Source organism: Cimex lectularius, unplaced genomic scaffold (genome assembly GCF_000648675.2).
Source record: "Cimex lectularius strain Harlan isolate CLEC.00 unplaced genomic scaffold, Clec_2.1 scaffold273, whole genome shotgun sequence".
Classification (NCBI taxonomy): domain Eukaryota; kingdom Metazoa; phylum Arthropoda; class Insecta; order Hemiptera; family Cimicidae; genus Cimex; species Cimex lectularius.
Window position 1 is genome coordinate 375250 of NW_019392859.1, and position 21693 is coordinate 396942.

General features: G+C 33.7%; 3 protein-coding genes across 3 annotated transcripts; 1 reads left to right on the forward strand and 2 right to left on the reverse strand.

The window, feature by feature from the left end:
• The first annotated feature begins 1343 nt into the window (after positions 1 to 1343).
• Positions 1344 to 4845, forward strand: LOC106668514 (tumor protein p63-regulated gene 1-like protein). The gene is made up of 6 exons (XM_014397356.2): positions 1344 to 1582; positions 3498 to 3651; positions 3710 to 3886; positions 3944 to 4066; positions 4128 to 4261; positions 4328 to 4845. The coding sequence occupies exons 1-6, from the start codon at positions 1420 to 1422 to the stop codon at positions 4531 to 4533; spliced, it is 957 nt and encodes a 318-aa protein (XP_014252842.1). The 5' UTR covers positions 1344 to 1419; the 3' UTR covers positions 4534 to 4845.
• Positions 4846 to 9473: 4628 nt separating this feature from the next.
• LOC112127601 lies at positions 9474 to 12122 on the reverse strand. The gene is made up of 3 exons (XM_024228777.1): positions 12020 to 12122; positions 10106 to 10743; positions 9474 to 10049 (listed from the first exon to the last, which is right to left on the reverse strand). The coding sequence occupies exons 1-3, from the start codon at positions 12120 to 12122 to the stop codon at positions 9474 to 9476; spliced, it is 1317 nt and encodes a 438-aa protein (XP_024084545.1).
• A 1147-nt stretch (positions 12123 to 13269) lies between these two features.
• LOC106668520 lies at positions 13270 to 21651 on the reverse strand. Its single transcript, XM_014397366.1, has 15 exons — positions 21322 to 21651; positions 20696 to 20821; positions 18664 to 18785; positions 18249 to 18417; positions 18084 to 18175; positions 17861 to 18006; positions 17652 to 17791; positions 17465 to 17591; positions 17273 to 17410; positions 17053 to 17205; positions 16921 to 16984; positions 14785 to 15001; positions 14599 to 14726; positions 13681 to 14534; positions 13270 to 13603 (listed from the first exon to the last, which is right to left on the reverse strand). Exons 1-15 carry the CDS (start codon positions 21345 to 21347, stop codon positions 13517 to 13519), a joined length of 2589 nt encoding a protein of 862 aa, XP_014252852.1. The 5' UTR covers positions 21348 to 21651; the 3' UTR covers positions 13270 to 13516.
• Positions 21652 to 21693: the final 42 nt, after the last annotated feature.

Sequence of the window (21693 nt, forward strand, 5' to 3'; positions counted from 1 at the left end):
GGCTGCGGATGGTGATCGAAAAGCCTTCTCCGCAAAGCATCTCACCTGTGCTCAATGGGATTGAGGTCTGGAGACAATGGGGGAAGAGGCAGATGGGAAATTCCCACGTTTTCTAACCATTGATGAACAACTTTTGCCTCATGAGGTCTGGCATTGCAATCCAGCAGTCGAAAATCCCTGCCAATGAAATCCCTGGTTTGAGAATGCATTCCTCGATAATTTATTGGATATAACGGACTGCGGTGAGGTTGCCTTTAACAATATGGAGTCGAGTTTGTCCTCCAGTGTAAATCACAGGCCAGACACCGCCTCCTCCAAACCGCACTGAAGGGAGCTCCAACTAGGGAATTGTGTGCATCCTCTGTTCTCGGTATACTCTTCGGCGCCTTCTACAGGCCTACATCTATTACAGATACAGACTATATATATTTTTTCATCAGTATTGAAATTGGTTTTCTCTTCTAGGCGCTCACTACACCATATTCTCCTGAGTTGCTGGTGGCGAGCTGTTGCTGCAAAGGGGTATACGACGTGAGGCCAACTGATATTTAAAGGTCTTGCCAAAACTTCTTGTGCTTCATTTAGGATCTGGTGGTCTCTATAGCTTTCCTTTGGTACTATCTTGCAGTAATGACAATATTTTTGTTCTCCCTAGCGTCAATGTGCAGAGATCCACTACCAGGCTCCTATTGCACTTCCAGTCTCTCGGAATCGGGCTAAAGTTTTTAAAACTGGCTAAAGTAAAACCCCCAACTGCCTCTACGATGTCCACTTGCCGGTGAACTCGATGACTCTTTCTCACAAAAATATTGCAAACTTCTCTCTCGTTCAAGATGATGTCTTTCCATGGTTAAAGTTAATACCACTGGATGAAAATGAAGAAAAGAGGAGAAAAAGTGTTTGTTTACAAAATGAGTAATCTTTATGTTTACTATTCTTAAGTAAATCTGTTATTAAAAATGGGGATTAACCTTTGTTTGTTTTTGGTTTATATTTTCTATTTTTTTAATCCAACTAACAATCTATCGATTAATTTAATTAAAATTAATAGAATAAGAATAAATTACAAATATCCTTTTTCATTTTTGAGCAGTTTAGTTCGTACAGATTCCCATGTTAAGTTCGAATGAAGCGCTCTTTTGACGTCATATCAAGCACAAATTTTCTGTACTTGGTATTATAATACTCATTACCATTGAGTCTAAATTCATCATTTCCTTAAGGAATACTTTTATTAATTTGGGTTTACAACTGTAAAATTGTCGAGAGCTCGTTACTCGAATTTCATCTTAAAGAAATTTATCGACTTTTACCTGCAGCGCTATCCGTGGCCCGTGTGCTACTTAGCTGTTGATGCTACAGGTTATCAGTTATCAGTTGAGTTATCGGCGTCATATTCTGCGTTGGAAATAAAGGAAAATGAAAGAGGTAGAATTGCACACGAGCTTTGAAGATGCTCAGGAGAAGGCTTTCAACGATGCCACCCTCCAACTAAACTTGGACTCGAAGAACGACAACGACTGTACACTGCAGCCAAACGGAAATGTCATCAACAGTTCGTCCTGCTACGATTTTTCAAAAGGTTATTTTTGTTGATTCTGTCATATTTGAGTTAACGTACATCAAAATGGGGTAAGAAAAATGAAAAATTCCTTGTGAAGTTTCCTAGTCACTGGTTCTATAAAGACCAAACCTCACTTGGAACAAATTGCAATATTATATTAATGTATTTAGTAGTCATAATTGACCGTATTAATTATTTAAATTCATTATACTTGGTATCCTTCCACTATTTTTGAAAGTTCTTATCCAAGGAGAAGCCAGAGCAGCGGCTTACAGGGTCATAAATGGTTAACCATCTGCAAGAACCATGTCAACAAACAAAAGAAAATGAGGATGGCGCAATTCTTCAAAAGGGCAAAAATATTAATAAAACTTTCAACGAAAGGAAGCACTAAGACAGACATGTACAATCTTGCAATTTTAGGTCAAAACTGGGTTTTGAATAAAGATTTGAGTACGACCTCCGATTTTGAGTAGGAATTGGGACAAATTTAAAAAAATCGGTGGGATGGATTTTATATTTGTTTTTATTGCGCTAGTTAGAAACAATTAGTTGGTGAAGGGGTAGTTGGCCAAAAGAATACCTCTGAAGGCCAATTCCTACTGGTATAGTAATGACTAAAAATGGATAGAGGAATGGGAATTGGATGCTTTGGGATGAATCTGAAGTCAGACATTAAACTTAGACAGATTAGACACAGTTTTGACAGTAAGAAACATTAGACAGTTTTCCAGTCTGAAATTATAGCAATTGAACACTAGCCAGAGAAATGAAAAAAGCTAGGAGTACTATTCCAGGAAGATAGCCATTTTTTCAAGACTTAAGGCGGCACTTATGGCTTTAGCCTGTAAAGGCAAAAAACAAATGGAGTTGTATGATATCCCTAGTAGAAGTTAGCGACATCAAGGGCCTGATCCTGGCATGGGTCCCTGGGCATTTGGGACATAGAGGCAATGTGAGGGCAGATATGTTGGCCAAAAAAAGGAGCCAATATGAATTCTCTAGACCCGAACTCTATGTTGCCTAGCACCTTGCTACAGAAAATAGCTCCTTAATGAGTCCAAAACATGATGGAACAATACCCGAGGCATGGGGCACATGAAGAGATTCATAGAAGGTCCATCCACAAGACTTAGAATGCAACAGAACCAGGATACTGGTTTTACTCCTGGCAACGCACTGCTGCTTGAGAAGGCACATGTACAAGAAAGGAGTGCAGATCTAAGAAAAACTGTGCAGATACTGCCAGAAAAAAGAGTATGTAACTAGTTAATGAGGAAAAGTCACAAGCAAGATCCTTCACTGAAGATTGATTAACAAACAACCTGAAGCTAGCTGGTGATTTATCAAATTAGAGGATTACAGTACATAAACTGAGGTTTAGGTGCAGAAGGCTTGTGGCAACTTCTTTTGTCCCGAACCCTATCCCTACGCATTCGTGTGGTTAAATTGCGTTCTCATGGATTGAGTTGAATGAAATTGCAAAAGGATAAGAGTAACCCATAAAGATGGGTTCCAGCCCTATGTACACGACGTTCTGAGTAGCCACAAGTTTTCTCAAATATATATATTTTAAAAAAATTCACAAAATGAGAGGCAAAATCAGTCTCTATTTTTTTATTCTACAAGATAACTATTCAACGTAAATCCCAGCCCTAATGCACCTTGCTGGACTTAAAGGTACAAAAAAATAAAATTTCTTCAAAGCATCAGCTATGTTATATTACAAGAATGGGATCAATTGGACCTGAAATAGCCCACAACAATCCTCGATGCAGCAAGACTTCAGGGCATAATAGATGTAAATAGTATGATAACAAAATATTAAAATGTAAATAATTTGTTTTTAATCTTCAACAACTACAATAAATAATAAAGATTATTAAAAATCAAATTAATTTGTGAGAAAAATAAGAATCGCTGTATTTTTCAGGTCAGGTGGCCCAAGTTCCATGGCCAGGAGACAAAGCTGAGGACTTTTTCTCATTCCGGGAAGGTTTGTTAATCAGGGCCATTGAAGAGACCAAAAAGGAGCTCATCTCTGACAGCGAAGATGGTGAATTCATTGGCTCATGGCTTCTCACTGAGTGAGCATACAACACTTCTTTCAAGAACAAGGATGGCATAAATTAATAATAATTTTAGGGTCAGCTCATGGGATAACGAAATGGAAAGAATCGTCATTCTTACGACGAAATGTATGATTTCTGTCAAATATGATTTCATCGCATTGAAAGTTTTAAAGCACAGAAAAATTCCTTTAGACATTATCGACACATTGGTCATAGGAGATCTTGACTATCCTCCGGTTTCTTTGATACCGTGAGTTTGACTTGATTTATTCTAGCTTGAAATCTCATAATTTAGTTTGATTTTTAGGCATATTGATGGTATAGCTACTGGTGTGTCCAATCTGATGAAAGGCTGCTTGGTAAAAGTACTAGAAAAAAAATGGCCTGTTGAGAAAGGTGCTTTACCCACTGATTCTGGCTTCTCACCAAGGTTCATAATACCTTAAAATAAATGTGATGGCTTTCTATCATTTAATTTTTTTAATTTTCAGGACCCGTAAAATTGCTGGTGTCAGAACAATGTGGAATGGCGGTCGACCTCTTCCTTTCGTCAAGAAATGGAACCCTTTTGAAAAAGACATTCCATTCAATACATTCACTTCACACCCTCTTTTATGGCATGCAGGTACTTGTTTTACACTATAATTTAATATAAAAGGTAACCTGTATTGAACTAAAGTTTATTTTTAAGATTCATCAAACAGTGGACGGGATATGTACAATGTAGAAGTGTTCACAGACCATCTGACGAAAGTCCTCGATGAGAAGATAAAAAAATCTCAATGCTTCGTTGAAAGCAATCCGATAATTCTAGAGAACTACATTGGCCTAGGGGCACTCATACACAACCGAAACTCGCTCGGCTTTTTCAAACTGAGGGGGAAAATAAGTTTCTAAAATTAGTAAAATATTATCCAAAATAACTGTCGTAAATCTTTCACTTATTACAAACTCATGCCTAATGTGAATAATAATTATATTTTTTCAAAATTGGGAACATTTACATGTAGATTAGTTCAAGTTGTTGTGTGCAGGAAACGCAAAATCTTTTATCTTCTTAATATTAAAACATAGTATTCTTGTCAAATTCAAATCTAAGATAAGAAAACTGTTTTTATAATATTTCATGGATGCTGTTTGCTTGTGCTTGTAAGTTTAAATATGAAATATGAATCTGAACTCAAATGTAAATTGTTTAATTTGTTGCATTTTTGTTCTGATTTATTTTGCTAAATTAATTTTAAAATAATGTTTTATTATTATTTATTAATTTAATAATATTGTAAAAACATTTTAACTAAAATTCAAATGAAGATAAATACGATTCAAAGAATTCAGTTGTGAATCTCATAAAAGAAATAATTGAAGAAAAATGTGCACTTCTTTTATGTATGTGAATGTACATTTTACAAAATTTAGATATATTCCTATTTATTTATTTTAAAAGATTAAATTAATTTTTAATCTTGAGATGGGAAGAGTGTGTTTACAAACATTTTAAAAATGTAAATGGGTGTAAATCCTGTAATTTGTACTGTTTTTGCATTCCATGCTGATTTTACAGCATTCATTTTTAATATTTCAATTAACAAAACACTCACATTTCATTACAAAACAATGAACTAAACGATACAAAATCTTCTGACCAAAAATACCAAAGAGACTGATTAGTATCAAACACCTTTCACTTTTTTTTTTTTGTAAACACACTGTGCTATTTTATGCCTGCAAATTGTAGCTAGTGTTTTTTTCCTGTGATAAAGTTGTATCTAATCTCTTTAAATGTTGTCAGAGCTATTTATTTTTAGAATTTTTAGATATTGTATGCAATCAAACAGAGACTGAATCTTTAAGCAACAATTAATAATGCATAATTAAAGTAATAAAAGATCCACTAACAAGTTGATAACTGATAATTCACTAGCATTTCATTGAGGCTTCTAATTGTCATTGAATTGTAACTAAATTGTAAATCCGACCTGGAATTTTTCTCAGTCTCTGCCAGTAGCTTTAGCACTTTTCCTATTTAAAGCTATGTAGTATTTGATCGGTGTTATTCTTATGTTGCAAAATTGTTATTCTTATATAAAAGTTTATGCATTGTTGTTTTTTAATACTTAAAGAATTTTTAAAGACTTCTTGTATCATGCATTTAAAATACCTAGTATTTATATGTCTAGAAATAATGTATTTTGTGATCTAAATGTGTAACACAGTATGATAATAAACGTATTGCAAATTATTTTTGAGCTTATCAATTTAATTCTTGTACTGTACTTTACTAAGGGGGTCACTATTTACATGGTTGCAAATTTTTTGAATTTTCTGTTCTCTTCCAAATATTGATTTTAGCTTCCTCATTTGATTAATAGAAGCAGAATTTAATTACAATTGAGAGAAAATGACAATAATAGTAGCTAAATGTTACATTAATTTGCTCGATCTTGGTAAAACTTTTCTTTTACTATTCTCACTTAAGTTCTCACTTAAAATAGCTCAAGGACTTTTGTTTGATTTAGCGTATTCAAAGAGAATTGATTCACGCTATATGCATAGTAATTCAGATATCGTGAGATGCGGTCGACCTCACCTCTTCACATTATATGCATAATCGGTTTCCCTCTTAAAACCATTGCTTAAAAATTGCCTTAGATTACACATACTTCATTGCAGCTAGATAGAGTGCTGATATAAATGTTGCATTAATGTTTTATATGTATAAAAAGCAGAACTGACTTCGGGTCAGTTTTTATGTCTTGACAATCGAGATGCACTTAGAAAGCATTGAATTATTTAGAAACAAGTGCTTGAGGCATTCTCTTGGTTTTCTTTCAGACACGTCAATCAATGTCATCAATTTTGAGTCCTGCGGAGCCTCCTTTGGAATTATGATTGAGAGTATGGCGAAGAATTTCCTGACAAAATTCTATCCAGCTTCTAACAAAAACTTCAAAAAATGGCATCTATATTAAAATTTAACAAAAAATTATTGGGGCAAGGAAAAAAGCCCTCCTCTCATTGACGCATATTTGTAGATAAACGGCTCCCATAAAAGCATCCGTAAAGCGGCATAATAGACTATGGATACTCTATAGATTATGGAATTGACAGCATATTAAAAAAATCTACTACTTAAAGGATTATCCTGAGATACCAGTTTGTGGAGTAAATGAAACCTTTTGGAGTGATATCAAGTCTTTATGCAATTCTCCGTATGTAATATTTATGGATGGATCAAAAAGTACTGACGGAATAGGATGTACATGGTATGATGTGCAAACAAAAGAAAATAAAAAATACAAATTAAAGAACAATCTTTCTATTTATTCAGCAGAACTAATCCAACCATTTTGGAAGGGAATATAGAAAAGAAAATTTTTTATTTTGACTGATTCTAAGAGCTTCCAAAAAAGCATCAAAAATTTTGTCAGAAGTCCAACTGTACATATCTAGTATTCAGGATTATGGAAATCGCACTAAATTGGCTGAAAAATTTTTTTAGTGTAGTTTCTACTAGGTACATGGCCACGGGGGCATAAAACGGAACAAATTAGTCGATAAAATGGCAAAAAAAAATCGGAAAGAGAAGGCAAAATTTGGAACATTAGGACACCCATCGAGGAAGTCAAAAATAAAGCAAAAAAAAGATATTATGAAAACAGGACCAAAAAATTAGTTTTTATTCAACAGGATTCTTTTATCTAGATATAAACACAACCATTAACACAAGACGGTTGTTTCATCAGTTCCAGCTAACCAAAGGAGAGTGTACTAAACTGCTAAAATGAATAGGGATATTTGTAATTTATTCTCATTCTATTAATTTTAATTAAATTAATCAATACATTCTTGTTAGGTGGATAAAACAAAATAGAAACTATTAACCAAAAACAAATAAATGTTAACCCTCATTTTTAATAACGGATTTACTTAAGAATAGTAAAATGAAGATGACTCATTTTGTAAATAAACACCTTTTCTCCATTTTAATCCAGCTTTATTACCATTAACCATGTTAAGACATCACCTTGAACCAGAAGTTCGCAACATTATTGTGAGATTCACTAGTTTTCGTGGTCCTCTTGACCATTTAATATCTTTCAATTAATTAAGGTTTTTAGTTGAGATAAAAAAGTTGGAGTCATGAGCGGGATTCGAACCCACGACCTTCGGCTTGATACGCCGCTGCTTTATCACTTGGGCTATCGTGATCTCAACAATCCAGTCGGACATCAACTTCCCATTTCAACCTACCATTCGAATTTTCCCTCCTTTTTTCAAATGTCGTGTAATCTATTTGATTCTCAGCGACAAATGAAATGGCCATGGAGAGCTTTAGGGAAGGTATACTTCATTTTAAATTTATTAAATTCACTAGTTTCGTGGTCCGCTTGACCAATTAATATGTTACAATTAATTAATGTTTTCAGTTGAAATAAAAAAGTCAATGGCACGAGCAGGATTTGAGCCCACGATCTTTGGCTTGATACGCCGCTGCTCTACCACTTGAGCTATCGTGACCTCAGTCCAGTCAGACACTAACTTCACGAGGTCATGATATCTCAGGTGGTAGAGCAGGGGCATATCTAGCCGAAGATCGTGGGTTCGAATCTTGCTCGTGACACTGCCTTTTTTATCTCAACTAAAAATCTTAATTAATTGAAAATTATTGTGAGAATGAGTCATCATGAGCAGAGCAGTTGGTGTTTCACAGAGCGTGGTCTCGCAGGCTTTAGCCCAATTCCGAGAGATTGGAAGTGCCAATAGGAGGCCTGGTAGAGAATCTCAGCTCATTACGACACTAAGGAGGACAAAAATCATTCCTGCAAGACAGAACTCTTTCCGTAGTGCCCACCAGATCTAAGTGAAGTACAAAATGTTTTGGCAAGGCTTTTCATCAAAACATATGATTCTTAATCATTACTGATGAGTCGCATTTCTGTCTGTGTAGTGATTGCAGACGCCAAAGAGTCCACCGAGAATAGGGGATGCATACAATGCCCCAATTCACAATACCTTCAGTGCAGTTTGGAGGAGGCGGTGTAATGGTCTGGGCTGGGAATTACACTGGAGGCAAAACTGGACTCCATACTTTTAATAGTATGGAATCCAGTATTTCATTCTACCTCATGTTATGCCCAAGAAATTATTGAGGAATACAAACCATGACACACAATCCTCAAACCAGAGATCTTGCAGGGATTTTCGATTTCTGGATGTCAATGCCTCATAGAGGCATAGTTGTTCATCATTGTTTAGAAAACCTGGGAATTACCCATCTCCCCCTTCCCACATTGTCACCAGACCTCAACCCCATTGAGCATATGTTGCAGAGAAGATCTTTTCGATCACCATTCGCAGCAGTTGATGTGCAACAACTAAGTGCAGTGTGTAACATGGAGTGAAATTCCTTATGAAATTAGTGACAACCTTAGTAACAGTATGCCTAACAGGTGCACAGAGGTTTTAGCTAACAGTGGTCATTATACAACTGTTCCAAAATATTACTTTGTTCAATAAACAAATTTACAGAATTAAAACATTAAAAAAAAATTTAATATATTTTTAATTTTAGTTTTAATTTTTATTGAAATGTGCGAATAAAATGGCTTATGTCACTTTCAACTTTTGTTAATCAACTAAAGATGAATAACAAAAGTTAACTTGTGCGAATGCTCCCGAGATCAGGAAAAAGTTAGCTGGGATACCAATTACATCACTTGGTTAGTACATAACATTTTATAAAGCACAAGTTGATAATTATGATGATTTATATTATATACAATTTTAATCATTGTATAATTTGAGTTATAATTAGAAAATAAATGTCAACATTTTTACCATACAAAGTCTTTTATAGTTAATGGATATTTTTCCTTGATTTCAGGAGTCATGTATTCCTGTTCTGATTTGACCCTTAGAGTTTTAATATTTTTTATCATTTCAACAATTGAATTATCTATAAATTGTTCACTGGTATCATTTTCATTTTCTTGTTCATTTTCTTTAGAAGCAAAATTTATCATTTTCATGTTGATATCTGTGTCATTTGTTTTGAAAGGGAATGGTGAATCCATTATGTGAACATCCGATTGATGAATTGGAAGAGAACTGTCTGAAAGTGACATTTCTTTTGTAAGAGTTTCTGTCAATTCTTCACATTCCATCGACAGTTTCAAAGTGATTGCCATCACTGAGCTAAAGCTTGTTCCAGCCAACTCGTCAGAATTTGAAAACCGTTTTAATAACTTTTCTTCTTTAAATATAACTTTATGACCTTCATTTCTATGAAAAGTAAGCATAATACTAAAGAGTTCTGTACATATATTAATGTTATGCAAATACATTAACCCATGTAGATTCCTGTTTTCATTGTATGAAGAATTTACAAAATCACCGTCTTTGTTATATACCTACAAAAGTGATTTAATTGTATACAACACATAAATGTTGTTCATGAAATGATTACCTTGTATTGAAGAAAACTAAATTCGTTTTCAACAGTTGATTTGGTATTTTTTATAAATTCAAATTTATCTTCATTTTGTTGATGAATTTTAAGAAAAGGTTGGTTTTGTATTATTGCTTCATTTAAAAAGACATTTTCTCTATCGCCATTATTATAACTGGAATTATTTTCCGGTAATTTATCTGAGTCCATTTCTAATGATTCAGTGCCATTTTGAACTTCATTTCTTTTTAAAACAATAGAATTTTCAATTTGCGAAAGTTCAGTGAAATTATCTTTCTGGGCATCTGTGTTTAAATTCAAAAACTGCTCATGTCCCCAGTTTTTTTCTGAATGCGTGATTATATCACTATGTATTTTTCTTCCAAAACCTGGTATCGGTATTATAACATTATGTTTACTTAAGTTACCTGGTAACATTTCTTTCAATGGATTAACCTGAGTTCTTTCACGTATTGTAATATTTCCTATGAATGAGTCTGAGTATGATGTCTGATTGTTAAAAAGGTTCGGTTTGCCAGTATGAAAAAATGTATCAGAGAATGATTTTATTGTCATGCCTTCTGAATATTTTATACGCTTTGGCACAAATTCACTATCCGGTTCTTCTAACAAACGTTTGTCTGTATGTTTTGAAGCTGGCGGAAAAAAAAAAATAAATAAATAAAATAATAACAATTATCCACTTGGCACAATTAAATTCCTATCAATCTTTTGCATATCAGACATTAGTATATTACTAGGAATATTTTCTTTTTAAATTGTCTAAAACAGAATATAAATGCATCAACTGTCCTAGAGCTATTTATATATAAAAAATGTTGAGGGGCGGGGCTAATCAGAAAGAAAACAGCCCTTTCATGGAATTTTTGAAGTGTACATCAGCAAAACATCAAATCAATCAAACAAATCATCAGGATTTTGAAACTTTATTTAAAAATTTGCGAGGTTAGCAAATATTAATAATATTTATGAACATATAAACAGTATAGCCAAGTGGTTTATTTTTCCCCCTTTGCCTTCTCCGCCTAGCAACGATAAGTATATCAAAATGATCAGTAATGACCAAATTACAGATTTTAAAAAAACGTATAAAATTTGTACATTTTTGCAGTTCACAAATATTATGTCTTGTTATTAAAAATACTGAAGAGAAACATCGGGACCACAATAGCTTAGTGATAAGCATGATAGACTCTCGGCTCATAGACTCTACGGTCATAGGTTTGATTCTCACCATCGCCCCTAGACCTTTTTCCATGATACCCTTTCTTCCCCCCAAATAAAAGAATACACATTGCATATGTATAAATGTATAATATGTATACATGTGTAATATGTATGTATATGTAAAAAAAGCCTTTTTCACATACAAAACTAAACTCCAATGACATTATCTAAGTTTTCAATTGGAAATGCTACAAGTACAGTCAAGTACCTTGGAATGGAATGGAGCCTAGAACAAAACTGGTGTGGGACAAATATATTGGGCAAACTGTACATCAATTACAGAACTGAATTTGACAGTGGCTCCATCTCTTGAATTCAAAGTATTTTATAAGTTAAAGATAATTTTAACCATATCAGTTATTTTAACTTATCAGAAATATTGGTACGGCCACTATTTGTTTGCTTTCTGTTCGTTGGGAATTCATCGAACGCCGCCATTATTTTAACAGTACAGGTTAGAAATGTTTCATTTTGCAAAATATCTATTATCCAATATTAAACATTGATTTCTTCTAATATTAACATAATGTACATGATTCAAAAGACAATTAACTTTTCTTATTATATGTACAAACATAATTATTCATGGTAATGGAGTGATGTGAGAAGAGGCCACTGGTTAGTACCAGATGGTGCTTATTTTCTAAAATTTAATTTAAAAAGATATTATTTAGTGGAACATACCTTCATTATTGCATTCTCCATACGCGTCCTGTGTCTGCTGGGATGGTATATCCTCGTTTTTCGGCAAATCCCACTTTATTAAAGGAAATGAATTTAAACTCATGGTGAGAAGGAATAAGTAAAAAAGCACTGCCTTTATAACATAGGTTCGGACAAAATTGAGACAAGCAACTGCTGCCATTTCATTCCAAAGAACATCATGAACATGTGTATTGCATTACAAAATGCAAATAACATGCAACTATTAAATTATCATATACAACATATTTAAAAGAATTAAATTCCTGAGATTAAAACTGCATTTGAACAAACTAACATGTAATTAAGTAAGTTGGCAATACTGTTACCTCCGGTCAGGCAACTAGAACCCAACTTGTGGCCTAGCGTATCCTGCATTATTGACCAAGATAATTCATTATCCTGTAAGACGTATAATTTACTTGTTTTATTTAGTTTATTGTGTTATTAATTATTTACTAATTATCTTTTACTTTCGTCTAACGGCCACACTACTACATTAAAATCTGGTATTCCCTAGCATCTCTTCTTCTAGCATCTCTCCCATCCTTTGGGCCTAACGACACTCATCAATTGGCTAATCATCCCCCAGCCTAACAAAATGTCTTATAACGTGTCTACTTCTATTTAAAAATCAATTTTCTATACTTTTATTTCCCTTGCAAGCAGGTTCTGGGTTCGAACCACAGCGTAGCCTTTGGAATTTTATTTGGGCATGATGTTAAAATGTAATGTAAAGTAGTCTGACCTCTCATCCACAACACCCAACAGGTTACTGGATGGGACATTAAGGGATGGGCTAGGGAAATTGTTTGCCTTACAATTTTATTTATATAATAATTATAATTTATTAAATGGTACAATTACAATTGATATAAAACATTAACATTCGTTAGCCAGAGAAGGCCAAAACTAATTAATAAGACAAACCAAAAATTATGCATTACAAAAAAATAAAAAGTAGAAAAAACTAACAATCATACTGTCAAATATAAAATTAGCTAACAACAAAAAATACAATGTTTATAACAAACAGTTGAAATAAATTTTCATCAGAAGAATAGTGCAGTATTGCAGTTATTTTACATTTTTTTTAAATATGAGCAAGAATATATTATATATATCTCCCTAAATTTTTTTATAGATTTAAAAAATTTATAGATCAATCAAATGTATTTATAAAATTTTTTCTATTTATCTATTAGCCTTTGCTAATTATTCAGAAAAAAATATAACCATATAAAATTGTGTGTTTATTCAAACAAATCTCCTGTTCAAAGGAAATTAAAAGCCAAATTTCATGGACAAATTAAAAACAAATAAAAGAAAAAAACATTTCTCCAATAGACCAGAGTCTAGAGTGAAGATGCTTTTTTTTTAAACAAACCACAACAGTTTTAGGAATTTTCCCTTTGGCACATTCAATGAGTTCGTCATGGTCTTCAGTTGCCAGCGGTATGAAACCGCCGTCTGGCAGTACTATTGAGAGACGCCAGGGTCTTGATTCAGAATTGACCCGTCCCCTGACGTAATTGTATGCGGTCCAACTATGTGGAGGACATTCATCTGAAAAGATTTTTTTTATTGAATAACGCGTAACTGATTGGGATTGAAATACTGGAGGTGATTAAACTCAACAATACCTGATTCGGAGAAATACAAGGAGCCATGTTAATAAACTTGCTAGGACTTAAAGATGGTGGCTCTGGAAGGTACAAGACCGGCTCATACTGAGATAAATCTTCAGTTTGGAAGTTTTCTAATGTTTCATTTTGTCCATTTAAAGTGTAATCTAAATGATCACTCATTAAAGGGGGGATATTCATTTGATTGTATGGGAGCATCGAACTTATGTCGTTGTTATTATCCTTTTTAGGAACAGATATTTGTGGTGCATTTTCTAATAACGACTCATTGAATGATAAAAACTCCTGGTTTGGAGTGTAATAAGGGTCCTGGCTAAATGTGTTCACCGGCTGAGGGCAGATCCAAGACGATTGTTGATGCAGTTCTTCATAATTGTTCTGCCATGAAATATGCTGCCCATTGCTTCCCGCTTTCATATCAATTGTCAAAACCTTGAGGTTGCTGTCTGGAGCCTGAGTAACAAGCTTGCTCGCATTCTCTACTGCGGCATTGATTATACTTCTTTTAAGTGACATGAACTGGGGAGCTTTCCTAATCCTGACTCCAGCCTTTGATACATAATTTATCCTCTTAGGAACCTTCGATACAGGCTCTGGTGCTTTTGGGGTACTAGTCATGCAATTGAACACTTTGAAATCTGGCTCAAAAATACCGTCCTCGAGGTTATTCCTTTCAAACTTCATAAACCGCCTGTCAAAAAACCGAGGTACACTCTTGCTCGGTTTGATTCTTTTGCTTCTTCTGATATTGCCATCTTCCCAGTCTGACACGCTCTCTTCAGATAGCTTTTCATCATTGGATGAACTTTCAACATCTTCTAATGAAAACTTTCGCTTAAGAATGCGCTTCCCTGAAGTGAAAACACAGTACATTATCAATCTTTATGAAATAAGGGGAAAAATTACAAGACTTACCCAAAACAGGTTCCCCTTGGTTCTCCAAATCATGAAATATCCCACTCATACTGTTCTGTGGGGTATTTTCTGGAGATGCCTCTTTGTTAATCCAATAGTTTATTGAATTTTCAATAAAAGTTGATGACCTAATACATAAATTAAATCATATAAAAACTTTACTGGCTTTATGTTATGGTTTCTAACCTTTTAACTGATTTCTGCCATTGGCTGAACATAGCTTTCAAACCTTTTATTGCAAATTTATTGCTTTGATCTTGAGCAAGAAGAGTATGAATGGCACTGTGCAATTTTTTCTTCTTGCTCATTACTTTCAGGAAGGATTCAAGACTTTCCCTGTCAGTTGCGACCAAATAAAACTTTTGCCTTTTTGAACAAACATTCTTCTGTGCAGCTTGTAAAGCTGAAAATTGTTAAACAAATAACGTTATAAATAATTTGAATTTATTATTCTTTTTACCTAAGGTTTTGGTTGAGATGAAAAAGCTAGTTTTACAAGCAGGATTCAATCCCATGACCTTTGGCACAATACGCTGCTGCCCTAACCACTTGAGCTATCATGACTCTGATCCACTCTGGCACCAACTCCTCATCTCAACCTACAACCGTGAGAATTTTTCCCTCTTTTTGCCAAATTTTCAAATATTGTGTAATCAGGATTCAATTCTCAGCGACTTACGAAATGGCCATGGGGAGCTGTTAGGGAATAAGTACGTCTGTAATTATTATATTAATCCATATATGTATTTAGTAGTCATAATTGACCATATTAATTATTCAAATTATACTTTTTATCTAAGGTCTTGGTTTGAAGTCACGATTGCTCAAGTGGTTAAAGCAGTGGCATATTGAGCCGAAGGTCATGTGTTCAAATTCCGCTTGTGAAGCTAGCTTTTTCATCTCAACCAAGACCTTAGATAAAAAGTGTAATTAATTTAAATAATTAATACAGCCAATTATGACAACTAAACACATATACGGGTTATAAATAATTATGAAAACATAACATTAATGTTTTATGTTGTAACAAATGGGTTTCTAAATATTGCAATATCATCAGTTATTATTGGATTTGGATTTATATAGGCTCAAATCTGCACATGCACATACATACACACATACAAATATGTGTCAAGTTGTGCCTATTGTCCTGCTTTTGCTATTTACAGTAAATTGTCAGCAGTCTCAAGAATCACCCACCCAGGGTGTTGGCAGTCCGAGGGCAGACTTCAGTCTTATCTGTCCAGCCACTGAGGTTGGGTTCTGGGGGCAAGGTACTGTCAACAGCTAGGTCAATTCAGCATGCAGCATAAGCAGTTATGAACCCATTTGTACTCACGTTCATTCTTAAATACATTCACTCCTATGTGCATACCATTCATTAATTAGGGTGTAATACTCGATATTCCGCTATCGACCCTCTCACATAACACACTCACGCTAATAAGGAGATTCATGCTAAAAAATAAATTCACTATCAACTCAAGGTAGGTATACCCAACTATTATGATTATATACAATAGAACAACCCTGTTCCTCCAACTATCAGAACAGGGTACCTAAATATTCGCTGCCATGTTCAAGCACAATTATCAAATGGTATGGCATTCCTGCGTGCTCTCTATATGGAGTGAAGGAATTGCACCTTCAGTTAGGTGAGATATATCAAGAAACGTGTCAACCTTGCATGGCTTACTGGGTGAGGATGACCCTTCTATGAGTTAGATCCTCCAAGGGCCACCCATCGACAGTACTCTAGATACATGAGAGCTTCTTTGTCAACCCAGCCCATTCTTAGCGTCAGAGGGATAGATCAAGGTGGTTAAGTCTGGAGGTTGGGACATTCCAGCCTTATCTGCCTTGCCCTCCTTTTCATTCCCCCCAGTACCCAAATAGCAACCACCATTTAACAAACATTAAGTGGACTCACTCACTCAATTCACGCCACACCTTTTTTTCAGTCTTAGACCTGTCTGCAAAGATGAATCGAAAACTTACCACCTACCTAAGTGTAACAAGCCATAAGCTCCGAAAACTTAGCTCGGTAAAGATACGGCGAAATAGATGAGATATTATTCGTTTTATTATTATTATTTTATTTATTATTATTGGTTTTGACTAAAATGCAAGTAGTTAAGTCTGAAAGTCAATATGAATTTCATAAATTGTTTTTATTTTTATTTTACTAGTATGTTGACTCCATATGTTGAGTAAGAAACTTGTAAAGCATAAAACCTAATGTGGTTTAAACTGCAATTTGGTGATTATTAGTCTCTACATGCTGAGATTTTTAAGGATAACCTAATAACTACGAATAATCACCTGAAGAATCAGTTAGATCTTCATTCACTGGGAAATTAGGTAAAACTGTTTCAATCATGTGTTCCTGAAAATAATATATACATACATTTATTTAAAATATTTTCCATTGATATTAAAATTTTGATAACTTACAATGCCAATTTGAGTTTTAGAAACACGGTAAATACGAATTTCAGGGCTGAATAGGCTGATGTATTCAAATTTAGAGTCTTCAAAAATTGTAATACCTCTTAGTGATGATTCTTCCACTGAATTAAAATAATCTTCTATTTTTTTATTAGAATGCTGCAAAAGAGTGAATTTTTAAAAAATAGTCAATCAAATATCTGGGCCCAATAGATACAAAACTTACAAACATTGTTGTACAAAGTGCCTTGAGAATGCAAGCCTTTTTAGTGAAACTCAGTGCATGGAATTCAGTATCTGTTAGGGGGTTTTGCTCTCCCACAATTTCCCAAAAATAGGGCTCAATACCATATTTAAGAAAAAGCTGATAACAAATTTATATCAATATTTTCGTTAGATAATATCTTCTTATCCTTACCTGTAACTTATTGTTTATTTTAGCATAAGCATTGTACCACCCTTCTAGCTTTCTATTCAGCAAGCTCTGCCATACGTCATAAATCATTATTGGCTTGAAATATAGACTACCACGCATAGCTGTAGGACTATAATAAAACCATATCCAATTATTTCTGAAATATGTTTCTTAAAAAGAAAATAACTACCATAGGAAACAAGTCATTATTGATGCTAGGGTGGTAGATTCCCTTGGCATCAACAGCATCCTTTCTATCTCATACTGTGTGATATCCTTTAGACACAGAATGTCCTGAGATAACCTCAAAAAATGTCCAATTTCTGCAAGCTGTGGGGAAAAGGGTTTTTATAACTAGTACCATAAAAATTGATACCATTTGAACATAAATTTACTTACCTCTGACATGAGAGAGATCTGCTTTGATTTCTGTTTGCTCATCAAGACCTCAGCCTCCCATTTCTGAAGATCAGGATCAGACACAAGGTCCTCTTTAGTTTCCTTTTGCTTTTTCTCAAGATTTTCAAGAATTTTTGAATGGTATTCTACCCAGTAGCATTAACAGAAAAACATTTAAAGTTTAAATTAAAATTTTATATTTTGATTTGTTTAAACAATTCACCTTCAGTAAGAACGGAGTCACTGTCAATATCAACCTTATTTACAATGGTACTTGTCTCGGGCTCACCGAGTGAGCAAAGTGTTCTTAATGGTCTATTATTAAGAATATATCAAAAAATAATCTTAAGTTAAAACAAACTAAAATCAATTGAAAATCATTACTTACTCTGGGAACTCGCTTATGTGTTTCTCAAGCATTTTTTCAACTCGATACGCCTGCTTGATAAATTTGTGTTTGTAGCCCCAAAATTTATAACAATTTTCCAGAACGAGTCTTATATCATCAATCACTGTTTTTAAGTCCTTGTACTCTTTGCAAGCGTATTTGCGAGAAACTAAAACAAAACTTATTTTGCAATATATACTTTAATATACAATAATTTGTTGAATTTGTGAGGAGCGGTCAAGAACGAGGTAATTTAGAAAAACACCTTTTTCATTTTTTTGCCAATATTTCGACCTTTATTTGGGTCATCTTCAGGACATAAAATGTGGTGCTATTCTTGTGGTGTCATGCTAGTTTTGTCTGAGTGTTGTTTTTCACACTTATTATACAATACAAAATTTGAAAAGATACTCACTTTCGTTGAACCATATTGGCTTTTCAATAATGCTGTAGTAGTCATGGAGGCCAAAACAGCTTTCATCTGGTTTGTCAAGCAGGGGCTTGATTTTAGGTATGTTGAGTATATCTTTCAAAATTCTAAATAGAAAAAGGTCAATATTATTAAAAATCAGAACTGTGAAAATCCAGAATAGTATAATAACCCATACAAGTTTTAAAAATATAAAATTAAAAGTTTATTAGTATTAAAATACTAATGAGGAAGCATAACATGAAAAATAAAGTAAATGCCAATGGCAGATGAATGAAAAATAAAAGAAGTATTATTGCTACAAATCTTAGAATGAAAGAAGTAGGACCTTTGAAACATTGCTAGATATTAAACAAATAACAAAATAAATATAAGGCCCAATGACAAATTGATAAACATTATAATGCTCATTAATAAAAATCCAGTTATTTAAATATAACTGGAGTTTTTTTAATTGGCTGATCAGATTGAAATAAAGTTTTTGAACCAAACTTGCAAAACGAGACCTCGATGTGAAATGGGAACCAATTCTTGAGTAATAAAATATATTTCTGCATATTGCGTATGAGGTACAGGCAAAAGAAAATCCTATGGTGTGGTGATTAGTGACCGTTAGTCGATGATTATTCACACACACAGAAATTGTGAGATGCAGTCTGGTGTGATGTAGGTTTCAGAAAAACATTTTCTTTATCATGCCAACATTTCGATCTTTATTGAGATCATCTTCATGGCCTGGGATTTACAAACATTGTTTAAATTTAACAAATACATGTAGGATGTGGAAAAAAGTGAATTTATATGATGTTAAATTTAAACAATGTTTGTAAATCCCAGGCCCTGAAGATGATCTCAATAAACATCGAAACATTGGCACGATAAAGAAAATTTTTTCTGAAACCTACATCACACCAGACTGCATCTCACGATTTCTGAATAATCATGAAAATCCTACTGTTTAATTATTTCAATAACTTATAATTACTGTGGTGTGGAATATAATTTTTATCATAAATTAATTGTAATTCCAGTATCAGGGTTGATTTCTAATGCGTTATGCGTTCATACTTTGTTGTCAGAGATTTGTAGTTCTGTAATTACCAAAAGTCAACTTATCAAATTGCTTAAATGTGATTTTTGAAATTTAATATGATAATGGTCGACAGGCCTGGCACTACTGACAAGAATTGGTAATGTAATTGAATTTCTAAAGAATTTTTATTTCTGTATTTATTAATGACTAGTGATGTATATATAAGCGCAAATCTGCAATGCATGTATACACATGTACAGAGCTGAGCCTTAGTTCTCACAATTCACCGTTAATTACAGCTTTTGTAATTTACAATAAATTTCTGGCAGGCCTTGAGAATGACCCACCTAGGGGGTGTTGGCAATTCAGGATTAAACCTCCGTCTTATCTGTCCTAGGTCATTTTAGCCCCCAATACAATCAGTTCTTTCAAACCAAAACCATTGAACTCTCACTCATCTTAGATATATTCTTTCCTATTTACATAAAATTCACTCAATTAGGGTGGTGGAGTATTCAATACTCCTCCATTGTATTATATAGTTAACCTAATCAAGGTAGATGTGGCACTCAATATTCCGCCATCGGCACTGTTGCACTACACACTCACACCAATAAATACATACACTCTCAACATTTGCTAGGTACCCAAAACTATCATTACTGTATACAATAAAACAATCTTTCCTCCAAGAATAGTCAGAAGGGACCAGTTACTCGCTGCCAAGCTCAACCACAAGTAGCCAAGCAATTACACCTTTCAATTAGGTAGGGACATCGAGAACCTTTCTCTGCATGTCAAAGATAATTTCTGTATTTATCTATATTACGAGCTTTTATATTTGATTTGATTTAAAAAAAAAATCAACAAAACCAACATTTCAGTTTGACTATTCAATGACCTCTAGCAATGTAAATAATAAAGTAACATTATTATTATTATATTATAAATTAATTGAAATGGTAAGATGTTTCAAATACATACTTGTATCCCAACTGGAGTTCTTTGCTTTCTTTCTCTGTCAAATGTGACGTTGGAAACTCCAAAACTGTGTTGAGAGTACTTGGAGTCTTGGGTGGACGTCCTCGCTTTCTTTTTGGAATTTCATCCCTTAAATAATTGGTTAATTTATTTTGGCAGTTCAAAGTAAGCTATACAAAAGTCCTTAAGCTTTTTTAAATTTAAAAAATTAACTGGGTAAATAATGGGGAAGGATGAAAGACTATTAAAAAAAGTATAGAAGTTCACATCGTCATTTCAGTCATTATTAGTTTAGATCATTAATTAGTTTCATTAAACACAAAATGGATCTACCCTAGTAAACATGATTTATTTTTCAATTTAAGTAATTAAGATCGGAAGAACAGTAATTTAAAACTAGACAGCAGAAATTATCTTGATTTGGGATAACCAACCAATAAGACCTATCTACTACTCTAATTGGATTTATTTAACTTTTTGAAAGGGAAGAAAAAATGTTAAATTGGATGGACACAATACTACGGATATTATAAATAAAGTCAGTAAGGGTGAGGAAATAAATACAAAAAAGAAATAGAAGCTACAGAAGGAAATTATCATTAAATAAATGCTAAGATAAATTATCTTACAACTTCAAACTCGAATAATCAGCCATTTCGGAAGAGTTCAGACTGAAAATTGCAGGCTCAAAGGGGACAAGGTCTATCACCGGTCGCTAGCAAGGTTGTAAGTCCCATCGATGAAATGTCTCAGTTGTTACAACAAATGGACAGGCGGATGAACATGCCAAAATGAGCTTTCGGTCAAAACAATTAAACTGAACATAGCATGTTGGAAATGTAAAGATCGAAAGCAGAACTCCTCCAGATTTAAGCCCATATTTTATTCCTTCGGGCAGGATTTTATTTCGGAAATACGGTGGCATTTTTAAAAAAATATTATAATACAAATTCTTTAAATATTTGGCAATTAAAACATGTGTTTAAAAGGGAAGATCAAGT

What these genes read in the sequence shown, in the direction of transcription:
- LOC112127601 (XM_024228777.1), bottom strand. Translation starts at nt 12,122, where the DNA reads ATGAGTTTAAATTCATTTCCTTTAATAAAGTGGGATTTGCCGAAAAAC. An exon ending in TGGAGAATGCAATAATGAAG is followed by an intron (nt 10,744 to 12,019) that starts GTATGTTCCACT and finishes TTTTTCCGCCAG; the next exon opens with CTTCAAAACATACAGACAAA. An exon ending in TTAGTTTTCTTCAATACAAG is followed by an intron (nt 10,050 to 10,105) that starts GTAATCATTTCA and finishes TCACTTTTGTAG; the next exon opens with GTATATAACAAAGACGGTGA.
- LOC106668514 (XM_014397356.2), top strand. Translation starts at nt 1,420, where the DNA reads ATGAAAGAGGTAGAATTGCACACGAGCTTTGAAGATGCTCAGGAGAAG. An exon ending in CTGCTACGATTTTTCAAAAG is followed by an intron (nt 1,583 to 3,497) that starts GTTATTTTTGTT and finishes TGTATTTTTCAG; the next exon opens with GTCAGGTGGCCCAAGTTCCA. An exon ending in CCCTCTTTTATGGCATGCAG is followed by an intron (nt 4,262 to 4,327) that starts GTACTTGTTTTA and finishes TTTATTTTTAAG; the next exon opens with ATTCATCAAACAGTGGACGG.
- LOC106668520 (XM_014397366.1), bottom strand. Translation starts at nt 21,347, where the DNA reads ATGGCTGATTATTCGAGTTTGAAGTT. An exon ending in CACTTTGTACAACAATGTTT is followed by an intron (nt 17,206 to 17,272) that starts GTAAGTTTTGTA and finishes ACTCTTTTGCAG; the next exon opens with CATTCTAATAAAAAAATAGA. An exon ending in CCAAGGGGAACCTGTTTTGG is followed by an intron (nt 14,535 to 14,598) that starts GTAAGTCTTGTA and finishes TTTTCACTTCAG; the next exon opens with GGAAGCGCATTCTTAAGCGA.